Raw genomic sequence first — 17,085 nt, forward strand, 5'->3', positions numbered from 1 at the left:
GGTGAATGGGGGAGAGCCAAGTCAAGTTACAGGACCAAAGGGGAAGAAGGAGAAGTGGTTGAATGCCTTCGCTTGAGTGTGCAGACCCCTTTTTTATAGGGAGGGAGACCCACGATCTTGGAGATATCAATTAGGCCTTTAATTTAGCCCACGTGGAGCGTGATGGATGGAGAATAAAATCGTGGAGATATGATTTCCGATGATTCTGGGCGGAGATCTTGGATAGTGGCCTGGGTGGGATGTTTGAATTTTGAATATTACGCCCGGCGTGCAACGGTAGTCTGGATTGGTCGCACAATGGCGAGATTCCCGTGATTGTGTTTGACTTCTTTTGAGGTTCGTTACCGTGTGAAGGCGTAGTTTTATGGGTGTGGTTCGTTAATGAGTGTTGCTTGTGGAGGTCAACGGGATCTAGTCAAATGACAAAGGATGGATTTGAGGGTCGGTACCGTGTATACCGATTTTACCCCTAACAGGACCCAAGGTTCTATCAGTTCAAATACACATTCAAACGAATCAAATTGAAGTGCGCCAATTTAATAGGCAGTAATGAAAAAGGAGGACTCTGTGGATGTCAGAAGGGTATCAGGGTCATTTTACCACCAAATTTTGAAGAATCGCCCGTGTTTCATTCTTTGTTTTAAAAGGTACCCGAAATGTAATTCCTTGAACCCAGAAGGGTGTGGCTCTTTGGAGTAAAGTCATGGGTTTGCTCCCCACTGACGAGCGTTCGAATCCCCCCTTGCTTACCCGATGTGCCTGGTTTCCGGGTGATTGCGCGCATCCGTAGGGAAATAGTCCTACCCTCGAAGTGGGTGGGGACACCCTTCGTTACCCAAAAAAAAAAAAATGTAATTCCTCGAAACATGTACCCCAGTCCGTACTTTTCTCTCATTTGAATGCTAGATCTTACTTAATGACTAAGAATCCGGGTCCGTCTATTTGCTTTCATTTCAAAGGATTTCCCTCATCTCTCTCTCTCTCTCTCTCTCTCTCGCTGAAACACACTTCTCTTGTAACGGGGGCCAGATCTGCGTAGGCCGTAGAGCGCAAACCCACTCTCTCTGGTCGTCTGTCTCAATAATTTTTAACCCTTCCTGATTAATCTCTACACCCTTATAGTTCTTCATTTTGCTTCTATTAATTTTGATGATGTTGGCATCGTGGATATTATTTAGGGGCTGATGGATACTCCTTGATCACGCCTCTCCCTTTTCAGATCCGAGGTAACATCTTTTTCTTTTCTCTCCACTTCTCTTCCCCGTAGATCTTCACCTCTAATTCTCTGGATCCGAAACCCTTAGGTGTCTCTTTCTCTCTGTAATTCGAATTGTTACAATCGAACCATCTCCCTTATACTTCTTTTATTCCCAATTACACCTTTTAGGTTATCTGAGCCGATCTGTGAAATTTCCTAAATATGTTGTATTTGTTGAAAGGAATTAGGTCTATCCCTTTAACTTTGTTTTTTGTTTACAGATTGCGCCTCTTAGGTTATCTGAGCTGATGTGGGTAATTTTCTAAAAATGTTGTATTTATTGAAGGGAATTAGTTTTTTGATTAGATTGTAATCTGTTCGTTTCATTATGAGAAGATCCTATTGGCAGATTTATTTTTCTTCTTACGAAGAACCCTAGATCCACGTTCTTATGTCTGGGAAAAGTAATGGGAAATACTTTTATATTGGCAATTACTTTGATTGAGATATTTACTGGTCGTTGAATCTATGTTTTCATTTGATAGATCTAAATCAGCTTATGATCAATGAATTGTTTTATGATTTGTTGGCTTCATATAGTTGGCCATTTTTACGGGGTTTTGTTAGACTTAAGTAGAACAGTTTTTTACCAGATCCTATGGTGAAATTTCAAAAACCCTCTTTTCAATTTTCTGTTTCATGAATTTTAGATAGCATTTCATTAGAAGTTGATTTGGACTTGTGTTTTGCTTTTTAAACCTGGGCATCAGTCGATTTAAAAGATCTATACTGTCTGCAACTCATTTCAATAAGATCTGGTCCGGACACGTTTCTACTTTTCGCAGAACTCAGAACAGTTTTCTTAGAAACTGTGATCTGTTACTGTAGTTGATTTGCATTGAATCTTTTAATTATATGATGTGATTCGCAAGTTGTGGCAATGAGTCCCCGTTTTAAAAAATTCTTTGTTAAGTATCTATGGTCGATCTTTTCGGATTCTTCAATGCATTTTTGAGTACGTAATTTCTGCCATATTTCTTGTTAAAAGAAATGTTGTTTTTTGCAACAGAAACTTTTTTAGAAACAAATTGCAATATTCAAAATTGTAATAATATACTGAACATGAGAATGGCAGAATGACTGAGTAAGAGAGTGGCATAAGGTGAGAAGAGGAATGAAAAAGTGAAATGAGTAACTAAAACGAAATTGATTTTGTTTAGAAGAAACTAAATTTTAACTCTATAAACTGAATTGGTAAAGGCAGATTTCATACCCATCTCCCCATAGCAAGGGAATTGGCCTTGGGAAATAATTGGATGGGCTTAGAATGTAAATTTCTTGATAGCAGTGGGTTTTGAATTTGATCAAAAGGTACATTTTTTACTGTTTTGTCTTTCATTCTCTATTTATTTATTGATTTATTTAATTTGGCTTTGATGCAGCTTGTATTTTTAGGGTTTGAGCGGCAAGATTCTGACAATGCTGACTAAATTCGAAACAAAGAGTAACAGGGTCAAGGGCCTAAGCTTCCACACCAAGAGGCCATGGATCTTGGCCAGCCTTCACAGTGGTGTGATCCAGCTGTGGGATTACCGGATGGGAACCCTCATCGACAGGTTTGATGAGCACGATGGCCCCGTCCGAGGCGTCCACTTCCACAAATCTCAACCCCTCTTTGTTTCTGGAGGTATAAAAAATCTTGCAACTGAACATTTGTTACTTTTATGGTTTTGTAATTTCTCTGATTGTACTTGCTTATCTTTCCCTCCAAACTAACTTGGATTGGTTCACTTACTTTATTATAATGGGGGATTTGCTCGGGACCATCACAGAAAGGCACTTTACGGCTGGCTCTTGCATGTGAGAGCGGCCACCTCTGATGAATTAAATGAATAAGACAAAATCTGCTGGAAAGTGAGCCTGTGTGGCTGCTCTCTCACATGCAACAGCCAGCTGCGAAATGCCTTTCTGTGATGGTCGCTAGCAAATCCCTTCTAATGGATTTATAATTGATGTTTAGCTCAAGGAAAACGTGTTCTCTCCTTCTCTCTCTTAACTGACTGTGATGAATTTTGATCATGATCTTCTTCATGTTTAATGCTTATTGTTGCAATTTGTAGCAATAGGAATGTTTCCATGGAGGCTTAGCAGCTCCAAATCCAGTCCCCATAGAACCTAACCTGCTATTACATTAAAAGGAGCAAAAAAGAAGATCTAAATAAAGGCTTGCAAAATATGCCTTATTATTGATGTAATCACCGACATCTGCATGAGGTCCCACATGCTTTTGTTGCATGAAAAGAAAAGGAAGGCATTTTTTTTAATATGATGTTTAGAAGATTCTTATGTGGCTTTTGAATGCATTTTATATAAATTTTTGGAAAGTCTTAGTCTGAAATATTTTTTGGGGCAGTCTTTTTAAACATTGCAGTTAGCTTAGGAAGAAGTTTTCGATGTTACTAGAACTGGAAACAATCTAGGTGCTTGTGACTAGAAAGGCAAGTGTTTGGAGGTGCTAGACTTCTTTATATAGGGCTTGGAACACTTATACATGCAGTTTTAGCTGGAATTATCAATTTATTGTTTGATATTTTGCTGTTTTCACATAGAAAACAATTGGTTGATACTATCTACTCCTCTCCATTATATCTTTCCATCTTTGCTTTTAGTGTGGTTGAAAGTACATCTCAATTGCATCCAAGTTGCAATATAGGTGTACATCCAAATGCACATTTACCTATTTGGGATTACAATTTAAATGGCTTGCTTGTGTTTTATGTTATGCACTAACGTATTGCAATTCTTCTCGGATCATTAGCTTTGTTAAGAAGAGCTGCTTTGGCTGGCATGTGTTTTATGTCAATGCACTAGAGCATTGCAATTCTTCTTGGATCCTTAGCATTGTTGAGAAGAGATGCTTTGGTGGTTGATCTTTGTTCGTAAGTATAAATTATAGAATTACTTTGATCCATCTATAGAGACCGTCGGGTTGAAACTTTGAATATCGTTTCCCATTTTTCTCTTGGATATGTTATAACCAACTTACCTATTGTTGTGGATAAAGAAAATGGACTCATTCATTGTTGCAGTGTTTTCCCAATTTCGTAATTTAGGTGCACAATCTTGTGAATAATTTAGTGCATGAATGACATGAGCTGTTTATTTCTAACCAAATAATTTGCCCTCACTTGTCGAAGGATTTTGCTTGTGTCACTTTTTTGTTGCAATTATTCTTGGATCATTAATTTTATTAAGAAGGATAGAATGGCTCCGGTGTTTGATCCCTTGTTCATTAATTTTCATTGTCGTCCATGTGATCTCTGAGTAGTACATCCTTTTGAGCATTAGCTAATCCTTCTATAGAAATATCATTGCTATTCAATGGCATCCGAACCAAAGCTCTGATACCAATTTGATGTAGGACCAACTCTGGGAGGGAATTTATAATCGAAGATTTGCAGAATCTGAAACTAGATGAAAACTGATCGTAGTCCAAGATTTGGGCAATGGACTAAGCTCAGTTGTACTAGGGTTTACGATATGGCTGAATCTGGACTTGTTGAGGTTAATAAATGTCACTTCTAGTAATTTGGAAGCACCTAGCAGTTGAGGAAGTGATCTAACAGTCCAAATCATATATGGAATTCTTAGAACAATATCAATGTTTGCATAGGGGTTATCAATAAGAAAGAAACAGATATTCAAGGATTGAGTTGCTTGCAGCGTTAGAAGTTGATCTTAAACCATTCAGAGGCTTGTGAAAGGACGAAAATGATCACAAGGCTTGAAATATATGGATCTAATGGAATTGTTAGGGAAGAAAAGAAAGAACTAAGGATTAGTGTCATGGCTCAAAAATTGTAACATTGGTATAAGTCTCAGGGTGTGACATCACGTGGTTATGCACTTAGAGCTTTTGAAAAATATTCACTTAATTTCATTATTTATTATTATAAGAGTACAAAATCAGAAGCAAAATTGAAGTTTAGAACTATCTCATTGTACAATGGGGTCTAAAACAAACAAAGTCCAAAGAGCTATAATATACAATAATCACATTTATCTAGATCTCAAAATTTACAACAATATCCGTCTCACTCTGCAAGCACACTAATATTCTCTTTTTATTCTATCTTATAACTAAAGGGAACTATCTTTGTTCCACGCATCAAATCTTGACACTGCAGTCAACTCAACATAAATGATAATATATAGAAGGAATGAGCTATAACATCTCAATAAGCAAACTTGAATAATAATATATAGTAGGAAAGTGAGCATATGTTACTCTATGGATCCATCAAAGTCACCTTCCATGGAGGGGAACTCCGCCAAGAGCCCTCAAGCTCTCCAAACTTTTCAAACTTCTCCAACCTTTCTAAAAAATCCAGGACTGTTTGAGTTGTACACCAGTGATAGGCACACTTGGAATCTTCTAGAGAGTCCAACTGGCAGCCAGCTCATTATCAGCTGTCTTGCCTGCTTTAGAGTGTAGACTGCTCATTTGATGATGATGTGGCACCAGAGACAAATTTATAGGCACACTTAGAATCTTCTAGAGAATCCGCTGGCAGCCAGCACATTATCAGCTGTCTTGCCAGCTGTAGACAGCGCATTTGATGATGATATGGCACCACACTCGTGTCCCCACGTGTCGACACTCCTTTGGACACTTTTAAAGGTATTGCTAGAAGTATTAGACTTAATGTGGGCATGTAGACATAATTTTGTATTGTGTCCGTGTCAAGTGCGACATTCAGTTTTATTATTGAATGTTGTGTTTACCTCTTTTATTATAAATTCTTTTTTTAGCTCTCCTTTAACTAATATTTGTTGTTATATCCCCTCCCATGAACCTAAAATCCTAAACAAACTCTCTCTTATACCAACACTATATTCATTGTATCATATTGGTCTCCCATTCTCGTTGTCTATTGGGGATGGAAGAGAACTATATTAAATTGATGAATGCATTTTTATTTGATTATCTCATATTTGTTTTAGATTATAATTGATTAATTCTAAGATTTATTAGTTTGTTAAATGAATATCATATTTATACAACTCAACTCAACTCAACTAAGCGTTTGTCCCAAACTAGCTGGGGTCTACTAATGAATCTTTTAGAAAATTTTCATAAAGAAAGTGAAAGGATCTACCCGGCTCAAATTGACTAAGTCTAATCCTGACACTAGTTGGGTTTGTCTACATGAATCATTTTCTTCCATTCTCTCCTATCCAAGGTCATGTTCTCTGTTATGTTCCTAGCCCTCGAGTCTTTTCTCACTATTTCTGCCCAAGTTGTTTTCGGTCTGCCCCTACCTCTTTTTACTCCATCAACTTGGCATGAGTCACTTCTTCTCACTGGAGCATCCAAAGGCCTACGTTGGATATGCCCAAACCATCTTAAGCGGTGCTCTCTCATCTTCTCCTCAATTGGTGCCACCCCCACCTTTTTACGCATGTCTTAATTATTAATTCGATCTAACCTTGTGTGGTCGCTCATTCATCTAGGCATTCGCATCTCCGCTACACATCTTTTGCACATGCTGCTTCTTGGTGGCCCAACATTATGAGCAGTACATCATGGCTGGCCTCACAGTTGTCTTATAAAACTTTCCCTTCAACTTGGTAAATATTTTACAGTCGCATAGAACTCCTAAAGCATGCTTCCACTTCAACCAACCTGCTCTTATTCTGTGGTTAACATCTTCTTCAATCCCTCCTTCCTTATGTAGGATTGAGCCAAGATAGCGAAAGATATCCTTCTTAGGTACCTCCTGTCCAGTCATATTTACTACTTCCTCGCCCCGCCTTCTTACATTGCTAAAGTTGGACTCCATATAAATGAATATCATATTTATATTGTTACAAATTATGATAGCAATAAGTGATTTTATATGTATGTACGTGTCACCATTTCTATATTTTAAGATGTTCCGTGTCAAACAACTCGTATCCGTGTGGAAAGACAACTCATCAATCTGTATCTATAAATCATGATCATATGTACTTTGTATTTTAGCCGTGTCCCCGTTTCTAAATTTTGGGGGTTTGCCTTGTCCGACACTGCACGTCTGTTACGGACTCGCGACACTCGTGTTCGTGTCCACAAATCATAGTGTAAAATGCATATACTAGAGCCTTAAAACTCTTAATGAATCTAGGTCTTCATCATCAATCACATCAATTGCGCCATCTTTATATTCACCAACTTCCTCAGTAACATCTCCAATATACATAATCCCTATCCCTTATTAAACTACATGCATCAACTTCTTTCATAGCCGCGTACTTGGACTATTTACGAGAGAAATTTACTAAACACATATTCTTCCCATCTCTGCTGTGCTGTCCACCCATCAGACATAATTATGCATCCTCTAGTCTTTTTCCATTATGTTGTTTATATTTTAAGCTTTATCTTTGAGGATCATCATTTTCTTGAATTATCTTTGAGCTTCAGTGTTATCATCTCCATTTTTTTGTTGAAAAAGACAACTGAAACTTTATTAAAGGAAAGAAAATGATTACAAGTCATTCAGCATACCATTCAGATAAAAAAGTCAATTCAACAAATATTGCGAAATAACTAAAGACCGTTCTGAAACTTTATTAAAGCAAATAATTACAAGAAGTCATTCAACAAATATTCCGATTTATCAACTATTGTAATCCCAATGGTTCCCACCTTGGCATTCCCATCTTCTTTTGATGATTCCAATACACAAGTGATTTAGATCACTAATGTGTTTGTATGTCTAAGTTGTAGATCATAATGGTGTTAAGACAAGATTGCTTGGATTGAGACCAAGAAGCTCTCATTGGACCACATTCAGAGGCTAAAGACATCGGAGATCCAAGACGAATGAAGACTTGAAGCATCACAATTGAAGATCGAAGTTTTTTTAGAATGTAAAGATCCAATCCTAGTTTAGGTGTTTAGAGGCACAAATAAAGTTAATCTCACACACCCTAAATGTTTAAGTGATTGTCCTTGTGGTGTTCCAACACTTTGGAACCCTCATAACAATCCCAACTTGGTGTAGAGTTAGAAGCCCAAAAACAAATAAGAAACAAAATTGAAAATCTGCCTGGAAATAGGCTTCTTGGAACTCCGAGAAATTCCTCGGAGCTCCGAGATTTGGTCCAGTAGCTCTTTTCCAACTTTGGTTTATATTCCCGGAACTCCGAGAGAAATTCTCGGAACTCCGAGAATTTCTCGGAACTTCGAGAAAATTTCTCGGAACTCCGAGACCACTACTTCGGGAAGAAAAAAGAGCCGCTGGTGTTTTTGCCAGAATTACGACTATGCCACCAAACGGTCATATTTGGGTTTTTCTATAAATATGGGTATTCTAAACTTCCTAACAATCCATCCTAACACTCTAAAACTCTATTTGAATATCCCAAGAGTGAATCAAAGCTTGTTTATGCCTCATCCTTTAAGATTTGGATTTGGATCATTAGGCTCAAATTTGTACATCTTCTACAAATCTTGTGAACCCTTGTGAGGGATTGTTTTAGTTCTTTTTTTCTTATTCTAAAGATTGTATTCGGGCGAGTGTTCGGAGAAGCGAAGCCCACTCTCCGTGGTGAGGATTGCCGCCAAGGTTAAAGGCGATTGGAATTGTAATCGGCATTGATCTTCGCCGAAGTTAAGAAGATCAAATAGTGAAGCCATCAACGGGTTTAGTTGGTGGAGTGGAGTAGGCCTCGTGTTGGAGGACCGAACCACTTTAAATCTCGGGTGCACTCTCTCTTATCTCTTGCTCTATATTTGCATTGCACTTAGGATTTAACTTGTGTGCTTAAATTTTCATCTCTGATCTCTTAATCTTCAAAATTGGGTTAGAAGTTTTCAAAAGGTTAAAACTTGTTAGCAACCTAATTTTACCTCCTCATTAGTTGCCGTTAGAGTAAGTACTCGGGACCACCCTTGGAATTTCAACTATCAATCTTCAAATGCCCGATAAGTATAATGAAGCGTATTGAATATATTGAAAGAAGATTTCTTTTTTCTTTTTTTGGGAGTGGGGGGAATTCTAAAAGGAAAATGGCTTTGCTGAAATGGAAGGAAGTTTGCAAACTGGTTAAGTCGGGTGGCTTGGGGATTAGAAGACTGGAGGAGGTAAACATGGCCCTTCTAGGCAAGTGGCTGTGGAGATTTGGGGAGGAAAGTCAACATTTGTGGGTCCGCATAGTTGGAGATAAATATGGAATAGTGCCTAGAATCTAGGTGTCTGACGATAAATTCAAGAAGAGGGGTGTGACAGTGTGGAGTTAGATTTTGGCTTGATAGGTGGTGTTCTCAAGATACTTTTAAAGAGTTGTTTCCTGATCTTTTATCTATTACAGTTGATGGGGAGGCCTGAGTTTTGGCCTATATGGTGCACGGAGAGAATGATATTGCTTGGAATTTTAATTTTTGCACAAACTGATTTGATTGGGAGCTAGAGGGGGTAGCTCGTCTGCTAAAAATCCTAGACTCGCAATACATAAGTCGCTCAAGGGTGGACAAGAGGGTTTGGATTTGGTTCACTTCAGAGGAATTCAATGTCGATTCCTTCTAAATTTAGCTCCCTCCTTGCACGAGATCTCTGCAAGAAGCCAAAGTATGGAGCTTCCCTGCTCCCCACAGGGTTTGTGCATTTGGTTGGACGACGATTCTTGATAAGATCCCAATGGTTGACCATCTTAGACGTCAGAATATGTTGATAGTGGATCACTGTGCTTTGTGTATAGAGGCAGGGGAGTCGGTGGATGACCTTCTCTTGCACTATAGTTTCGTTAGATTCGTGTGGAGCAGGATCCTGTAGAGGTTTGGATTGTATTGGGTTTTTCCCTCTAAGTTGGTGGAATTGGTCGATTGTTGGGATGTCTCCCCATGGCATCAGAAAGGCAAAATATTATTGAAGTTATCTCTGCTGGCTGCGATTTGGTCGCGTTGTAAGGAGAGAAATGCTAAAGGAGTGAAAAGAGTCCTCAGTTCGTTTCCACCATGGTTTTGGCTTTAGTCATCTCTTGGGCTAGATCTCTCTCCGAATTTAGATTCATCTCGGCTTATGATCTCTGGTATGGTTGGATGGTGGTTTGTTCTAGCAGTGAATGTGAAGAATCAAGTGGTCCTAAATGGAGTCCTCTGCCCTTGGGTGCCTTAAAATTAATTTCGTCGATCTTGTTTAGGTAACCATGGTCCTTCAGGGATTGGTGTTCTCCTAAGAGATGAGGCGGAGGTCACGATCTGGGCCTTTTCAGGTCCGATAGGAGTGGAAGACTCTAATGAGGCAGAAATCAGAGCGCCTTTACAGGGTATCAGATTTGCCGAGTCTCTTGATTTGGAGAAGGTGATCTGGGTGGGTGATTCACATAACGTCATAAGGTGGCTGAAGGAAATAAGCCCACCCCTTGGAGATTTGCCGGGTGGTTCGATGAGATTAGGGATCGGTTGGGAGACTCTGAGGTATTCTTTCAGCATGTTAAAAGGTCCGCTAATGTAGAGGCGGATACTCTTGCTAGAGCTGGAGTGGGGTGTCAGAAGCTAGAGCTCTTTGTTTTTTGCCCCCTTAAGAGCCGCGTTCAACGAACTGTTGATTTGTTCTTCTTTCTTCTTTTTACTCTCGGTCAACTTTCTCAGTCGGCTTTGCTTTGTATCCTATTCGTCTTCTTCATTAATGAATTTCTTACCATTAAAAAAAGAAAAAGAAAAAAAGATTACAAGTCATCTATTAGAGATTGCTAAATAACTAAAGACCATCTATAGACGGTCTATCAGCCAAGTCATTAGCAATTTTAGCGATACCTCTAATAAAGGCTTCCTATATGAAAAATACACTTAATAAAGGCATAACTTTTGGAAATGTGCTATGGATATTATTTTTCCATATAAAACTTTCACCTCAATAAAGGCTTAACTTTTGGCACCTTCCTGTTCTGTGGTGTTCTGGGAAAACAAAAACCTTCATGAGCCTGTTCAACATGGGGATAACAAGCAGGGATTTATTTTATCCTTGGATATACTTCCTATCCTCTGCGAACTTCTTGGATAAAATATTACGAGAACAAAATTAGTAAATAGCGGACAAGATAATTTTTAGATAAACTTAACCAAGCAGGGTACACAATTGTAGGAACAGCTTATCCAAGGATTTCTATTCCTGTAACGAACAACCTCAACCTTGGGACTCTCAAGGATTTTGGGTTTTGTTTGTTTCACTTTATTCACTAAATTACTGTGAGCATGGTAGTTTGTTGGATAAACTATTACTAGTTTATCTAGGGGACCGGGCATCCACAGTCCGATTGACCCTGGTTTCAGGATTTCTGCTAAAACAGAGGCATTGATTCTCTGATTGAGGGTTCATTTGATCTAGAATAGTTACAATTCATCATAAGATGGAGGTGAATCCAAGCAAGAAGACTGCAGGGTGGTTTGTAAAATGCTCTTCGGAGGGATCAAAAGTTGCATCTGAGAATGCTTTTCCAGGGAATTACGCTTCACTGCATGATCGGTCACCAAAACAGAGACGTTTAGGATTTGTGGAGAGGCTTCGCTTATGCGAGAAAGTTCTATTCATATTTCTTCTCGCCGTTTGAACTGTAATCTGCCCTTTCAGTCACTAATTCCTAGGTGAGAGTGCTACATCACAGGTATATATTTGGGACTGGCATAACCTGATTATTGCTACTTTAATAAAATATTTGTTACTTTTTGGTGAATGGATTATTTATTAATGTTTAATATATATTCTTAAAGAATTATGAATTCTTCTAGCTTTATATTGGTACCTAGGATAATGCCATGAACTCATGGTGGAATTTGAAGGGAATTTTCTTTCTTAATTCTTACATAATATTTTTTGTATACCAAATAACATATATAATTGTTTTATTGAAAGAACAATGAATGATGCATGATGAATGCTTTTCCTGTACTCACGTCCTTTTCTTTGAACAGAAATTTCTTTTATTTATTTTCTTATTTTTTTCGTAGCACTTCTTTTATGACCAAATCTGGGTTTTGCAGGAGATGACTACAAGATCAAAGTCTGGAATTATAAGATGCATAGGTGCCTTTTCACTCTCCTTGGACACCTCGATTACATCCGTACCGTTCAATTTCACAACGAGTACCCATGGATTGTTAGCGCTAGTGACGATCAAACTATAAGAATATGGAACTGGCAATCACGCACTTGCATTTCTGTTTTAACTGGACATAACCATTATGTCATGTGTGCTTCCTTTCATCCTAAGGAAGATTTAGTCGTTTCTGCTTCATTGGACCAGACAGTGCGTGTTTGGGATATAGGTTCCCTAAGGAAGAAGACTGTATCTCCGGCAGACGACATTCTGCGGCTGAGTCAGATGAACACTGATTTATTTGGTGGAGTTGATGCCGTTGTCAAGTATGTCTTGGAAGGCCACGATCGTGGAGTTAATTGGGCTTCATTTCATCCTAGCTTGCCTCTGATCGTTTCTGGAGCAGATGATCGTCAAGTAAAACTTTGGCGGATGAATGGTAAGCTGAGAACTATGTCACAAATATCTCTGATATTTTCAAAATATTGCATTTTTATCTTGACATTTTGATAAAATGACAAAATCCCAAAATTAAAAAAATATAGCGATATTTTAATTTTTATCGTTAAATATCACGATAATATCATGATATTATCCTATATTTTTACGATATTTTTATTTTATATTTTTCTTAAATTTTATCTATTAATATATTTAAAAAAAATTATTTTTATCGCTTTTTACCGATATAAACCCGAAAAAAAAAATTAATATAAAAAAATATCCTAAGATTTTCCCTTGCCGAGAAATTCCCGGGAACAATATTTGTGTTGTGACATAGGCTGTGAAACCTGTGTTTTCTAGCTTTAGTCCCTTTGCGTTTAATGTTTATCATTTGTCTCAGTTATATAGAATTCAGAGAGTTCATGTAGTTACATTGGAACCTAATGCTAACTTGTGTATTTTATTATTAGATACAAAGGCTTGGGAAGTGGACACATTGAGAGGGCATATGAATAATGTGTCTTGTGTAATGTTCCATGCAAGGCAGGACATTATCGTGTCGAACTCGGAGGACAAAAGTATTCGTATGTGGGACGTTACTAAACGGACTGGTGTTCAGACATTCCGTAGGGAGCATGACAGGTTTTGGATTCTGGCAGCACATCCAGAAATGAACCTTCTGGCAGCTGGGCATGATAGCGGTATGATTGTCTTCAAGTTAGAGAGAGAAAGGCCTGCTTTCTCAGTGAGTGGTGATTCTTTATACTACGTCAAAGACCGGTTCCTACGTTTTTATGAATTTTCGTCCCAAAAAGATAACCAAGTAATTCCTATTCGTCGACCTGGTTCCAATACCTTGAATCAAGGACCGAAAACTCTCTCTTACAGTCCTACGGAGAATGCTGTGTTGGTATGCTCAGATGTAGATGGTGGATCATATGAACTTTACATTGTTCCCAAGGATAGTATTGGCCGGGGTGATACTGTGCAAGAAGCAAAGAGAGGAGTTGGTGGGTCCGCTGTTTTTGTCGCTCGCAATAGGTTTGCCGTGCTCGACAAGAGTAACAATCAAGCATTGGTCAAAAACCTTAAGAATGAGATTGTTAAGAAGAGCACCCTTCCCATTGCTACGGACTCAATTTTCTATGCGGGGACAGGGAATTTGCTTTGTAGGGCTGAGGATAGGGTGGCAATCTTTGATCTCCAGCAGAGGACTGTCCTTGGCGATCTTCAGACCCCATTTGTTAAATACGTTGTTTGGTCGAATGACATGGAGAGTATTGCTTTGCTAAGCAAACATGCTATTATTATCGCCAGTAAAAAACTTGTGCACCGATGTACACTTCACGAGACAATTAGTGTCAAGAGCGGTACCTGGGATGAGAATGGTGTCTTTATATATACGACCTTGAACCACATCAAATATTGCCTTCCAAATGGAGACAGCGGAATTATCAGGACTCTTGATGTTCCCATATACATCACAAAGGTTTCTGGGAGTACGGTTTATTGCTTGGACAGGGATGGAAAGAACCGTGTCATAGAAATTGACGCAACAGAATATGTTTTCAAACTCTCCCTCATTAAGAAAAAATTTGACCATGTTATGAGTATGATTCGGAGTTCTCAGCTTTGTGGGCAGGCCATGATTGCGTATCTCCAACAGAAAGGTTTCCCCGAAGTTGCTTTGCATTTTGTCAAAGATGAAAGAATGCGCTTCAACTTAGCACTAGAGAGCGGTAACATCCAAATTGCGGTTGCATCGGCAAAGGAGATAGATGAGAAAGATCATTGGTACAGGTTAGGGGTAGAGGCCCTACGGCAAGGCAACGCTAGCATTGTAGAATATGCTTACCAGAGGACAAAGAACTTTGAGAGGCTCTCCTTTTTGTATCTCATAACAGGAAACATCGATAAGCTATCCAAAATGCTAAAGATAGCCGAGATTAAGAATGATGTAATGGGTCAGTTTCACAATGCCTTGTATCTTGGTGACATTCGTGAGCGTGTTAAGATCTTAGAAAACGCTGGTCATTTGCCTCTCGCATATGTTACGGCTGCTGTTCATGGGCTCGGAGAAGATGCTGAGAGGCTTGCAGCTGAGTTGGGAGATAATGTTCCGTCTTTGCCTGAGGGAAAAGTTCCTAAACTTTTGATTCCTCCTAAACCAATTTTGTGTGGTAGGGATTGGCCCTTGCTTAGAGTCATGAAAGGTATCTTTGAAGGAGGGCTGGACAATATCGGCAGAGGCGGGACTGAGGAAGACGACGAGGCTGCTCCGGCTGACTGGGGTGATGACTTGGACATAGTCGATGCAGATGGCATTCCCAATGGAGATGTTGGAGTAATAGTCGAGGACGAGGAGGTCAATGAAGCGAATGACGAGGAGGGAGGGTGGGACCTCGAAGACTTGGAGTTACCCCCTGAAGTTTATACTCCAAAAGCCACTGTCAATACCCAATCCACCTTGTTTGTTGCCCCAACACCAGGTATGCCTGTGAGCCAAATATGGATCCAAAAATCATCTCTCGCAGGGGAGCATGCGGCTGCTGGCGATTTTGACACTGCAATGCGTTTACTAACCCATCAGTTGGGTATAAAGAATTTTGCTCCATTAAAGCCTATGTTTCTAGATTTACACAGTGGCAGTCACACCTATCTACGCGCCTTTGCTTCATCTCCAGTGATCCCACTGGCAGTCGAGAAGGGATGGAGCGAGTCTTCTAGCCCCAACGTGAGGAGCCCACCTGCTATCGTTTACAAGTTTTCACAGTTGGATGAGAAACTTAAAACCGCTTACAAGTTCACCACAGAGGGGAAGTTTAATGAGGCTTTAAAGCTTTTCCTCAATATCCTTCATACCATTCCACTCATTGTGGTGGAATTGAGGAGAGAGGTGGATGAAGTTAAAGAGTTGATTGTTATAGCAAAAGAGTATGTGCTGGGCCTTAGCATGGAGGTTAAAAGAAAGGAAATCAGAGATGATGCAATTCGTCAACAGGAGTTAGCCGCCTACTTTACCCACTGCAACCTTCAAAGGATTCACCTTCGGCTTGTGTTGGCGAGCGCTATGAGTATTTGCTTTAAGGGAGGAAACTATAATACGGCTGCCAGTTTTGCGAAGCGACTTTTGGATACAGACCCAACTAATGAGACTCAAGCGAAGAGGGCTAGACAAGTCTTGCATGCTTGTACTGAAAGGAATATGAAAGATGCAAATCAGCTGAATTATGACTTTAGGAACCCATTTGTGGTTTGTGGAGCGACATTTGTGCCGATATACCAGGGACAAAAAGGTGTATCGTGCCCTTATTGTGGGGCACGGTTCTTGCCATCCATTGTAGGGCAACTCTGTGCTGTTTGTGATCTTGCTGTAGTTGGAGCGGATGCGTCCGGTCTGTACTGTTCACCTTCCCAGATAAGATGATGCTCCTGTTTTGACTCTGCAGACAATGGTAGGAATGTCGTGGTAAGTGTTTGTTTTTCTTTCTCCTTTTTTTTCGCCTAATTTTGATTATGATTTTAAAGTTCCATCTCTTGGAATAAGCAACTTATTTCTCGCAGACTATATGCTGTCTATTCTTGTAATAGAGAAAACTATCGACAGCAACAGAAAGCCCCATTTCAAGTCAGTGGTAGGTAAAATGTGGCAATGGAAAGCTTGGACAGGGCTATTCTAGCGCCATTCAATGGTTCTTTTATTTGTTTTTAAAGAGGTTTTTATTTGCTGGGTGAGAGTTTTTCATGCCATTCATGCGTATTTTTGTTTTCTATTTGCCTGCTAGCATCTCGTAACTTAATTGTTATGAAATTGGAAATGATATTTCCACCCTCCCTTTACAGCATTGCATCCCCATTAGCTTGTCTTTTCTTGAAAATTGAGTCAGTTTTAAGAAATTAGAAACAAAAGGGGTTTGCAAATATCATCTCCCTTGTGATATATATATTTAGTAAATGGGTAAGACCTTGTTTTCCATAATGGAGGCTAACTCACTCGGTTAAGTTTTTTAATTGTCTGCATGAAGTACTAACGGGCTAACGGCGGAGATGATTAGGCGATTTTTAAACATTGCTCTTCTTTACCATTGGTTCTGTCATAATAAGCTATATGAATAAAATGAGGAGGATATATCAGCTGAGTCAATAATTCAAGATGATCCTGGGAAGAATTCACATAGTGGGACTAAATTATAAGATTATAACCAGATACTTTTTTAGTGTGATTTTTATGAAGACTGAGGGCGAGCACGCATTGTCTCACTTTGTGCCATTGCTTCTAGCCCTGACTCAGAAGAACGGGTTCTGTCACCATCAATGAAGAAAAACTGTCGATAACGCCATTAGCTGGCACCATAGATGAA

General features: G+C 39.2%; 1 protein-coding gene across 4 annotated transcripts; it reads left to right on the forward strand.

Annotated features, from left to right (window-relative positions):
- The first annotated feature begins 929 nt into the window (after positions 1-929).
- Positions 930-16,452, forward strand: LOC143855244 (coatomer subunit alpha-1-like). Of its 4 annotated transcripts, XM_077365488.1 has the most exons (6): positions 945-1,067; positions 1,179-1,226; positions 1,480-1,512; positions 2,641-2,885; positions 12,225-12,719; positions 13,195-16,452. In XM_077365488.1, exons 4-6 carry the CDS (start codon positions 2,678-2,680, stop codon positions 16,149-16,151), a joined length of 3,660 nt encoding a protein of 1,219 aa, XP_077221603.1. In that variant the 5' UTR covers positions 945-1,067; positions 1,179-1,226; positions 1,480-1,512; positions 2,641-2,677; the 3' UTR covers positions 16,152-16,452. The 4 variants fall into 4 exon arrangements, with proteins under 4 accessions (XP_077221601.1, XP_077221600.1, XP_077221603.1 ...); XM_077365486.1 differs by having other exon boundaries at positions 930-1,226; XM_077365487.1 differs by lacking the exon at positions 1,480-1,512 and having other exon boundaries at positions 946-1,067.
- Positions 16,453-17,085: the final 633 nt, after the last annotated feature.

Source organism: Tasmannia lanceolata, unplaced genomic scaffold, assembly GCF_043159265.1.
Source record: "Tasmannia lanceolata isolate RefF3 unplaced genomic scaffold, GAP_Taslan_0.1 ptg000020l, whole genome shotgun sequence".
Taxonomy (NCBI): domain Eukaryota; kingdom Viridiplantae; phylum Streptophyta; class Magnoliopsida; order Canellales; family Winteraceae; genus Tasmannia; species Tasmannia lanceolata.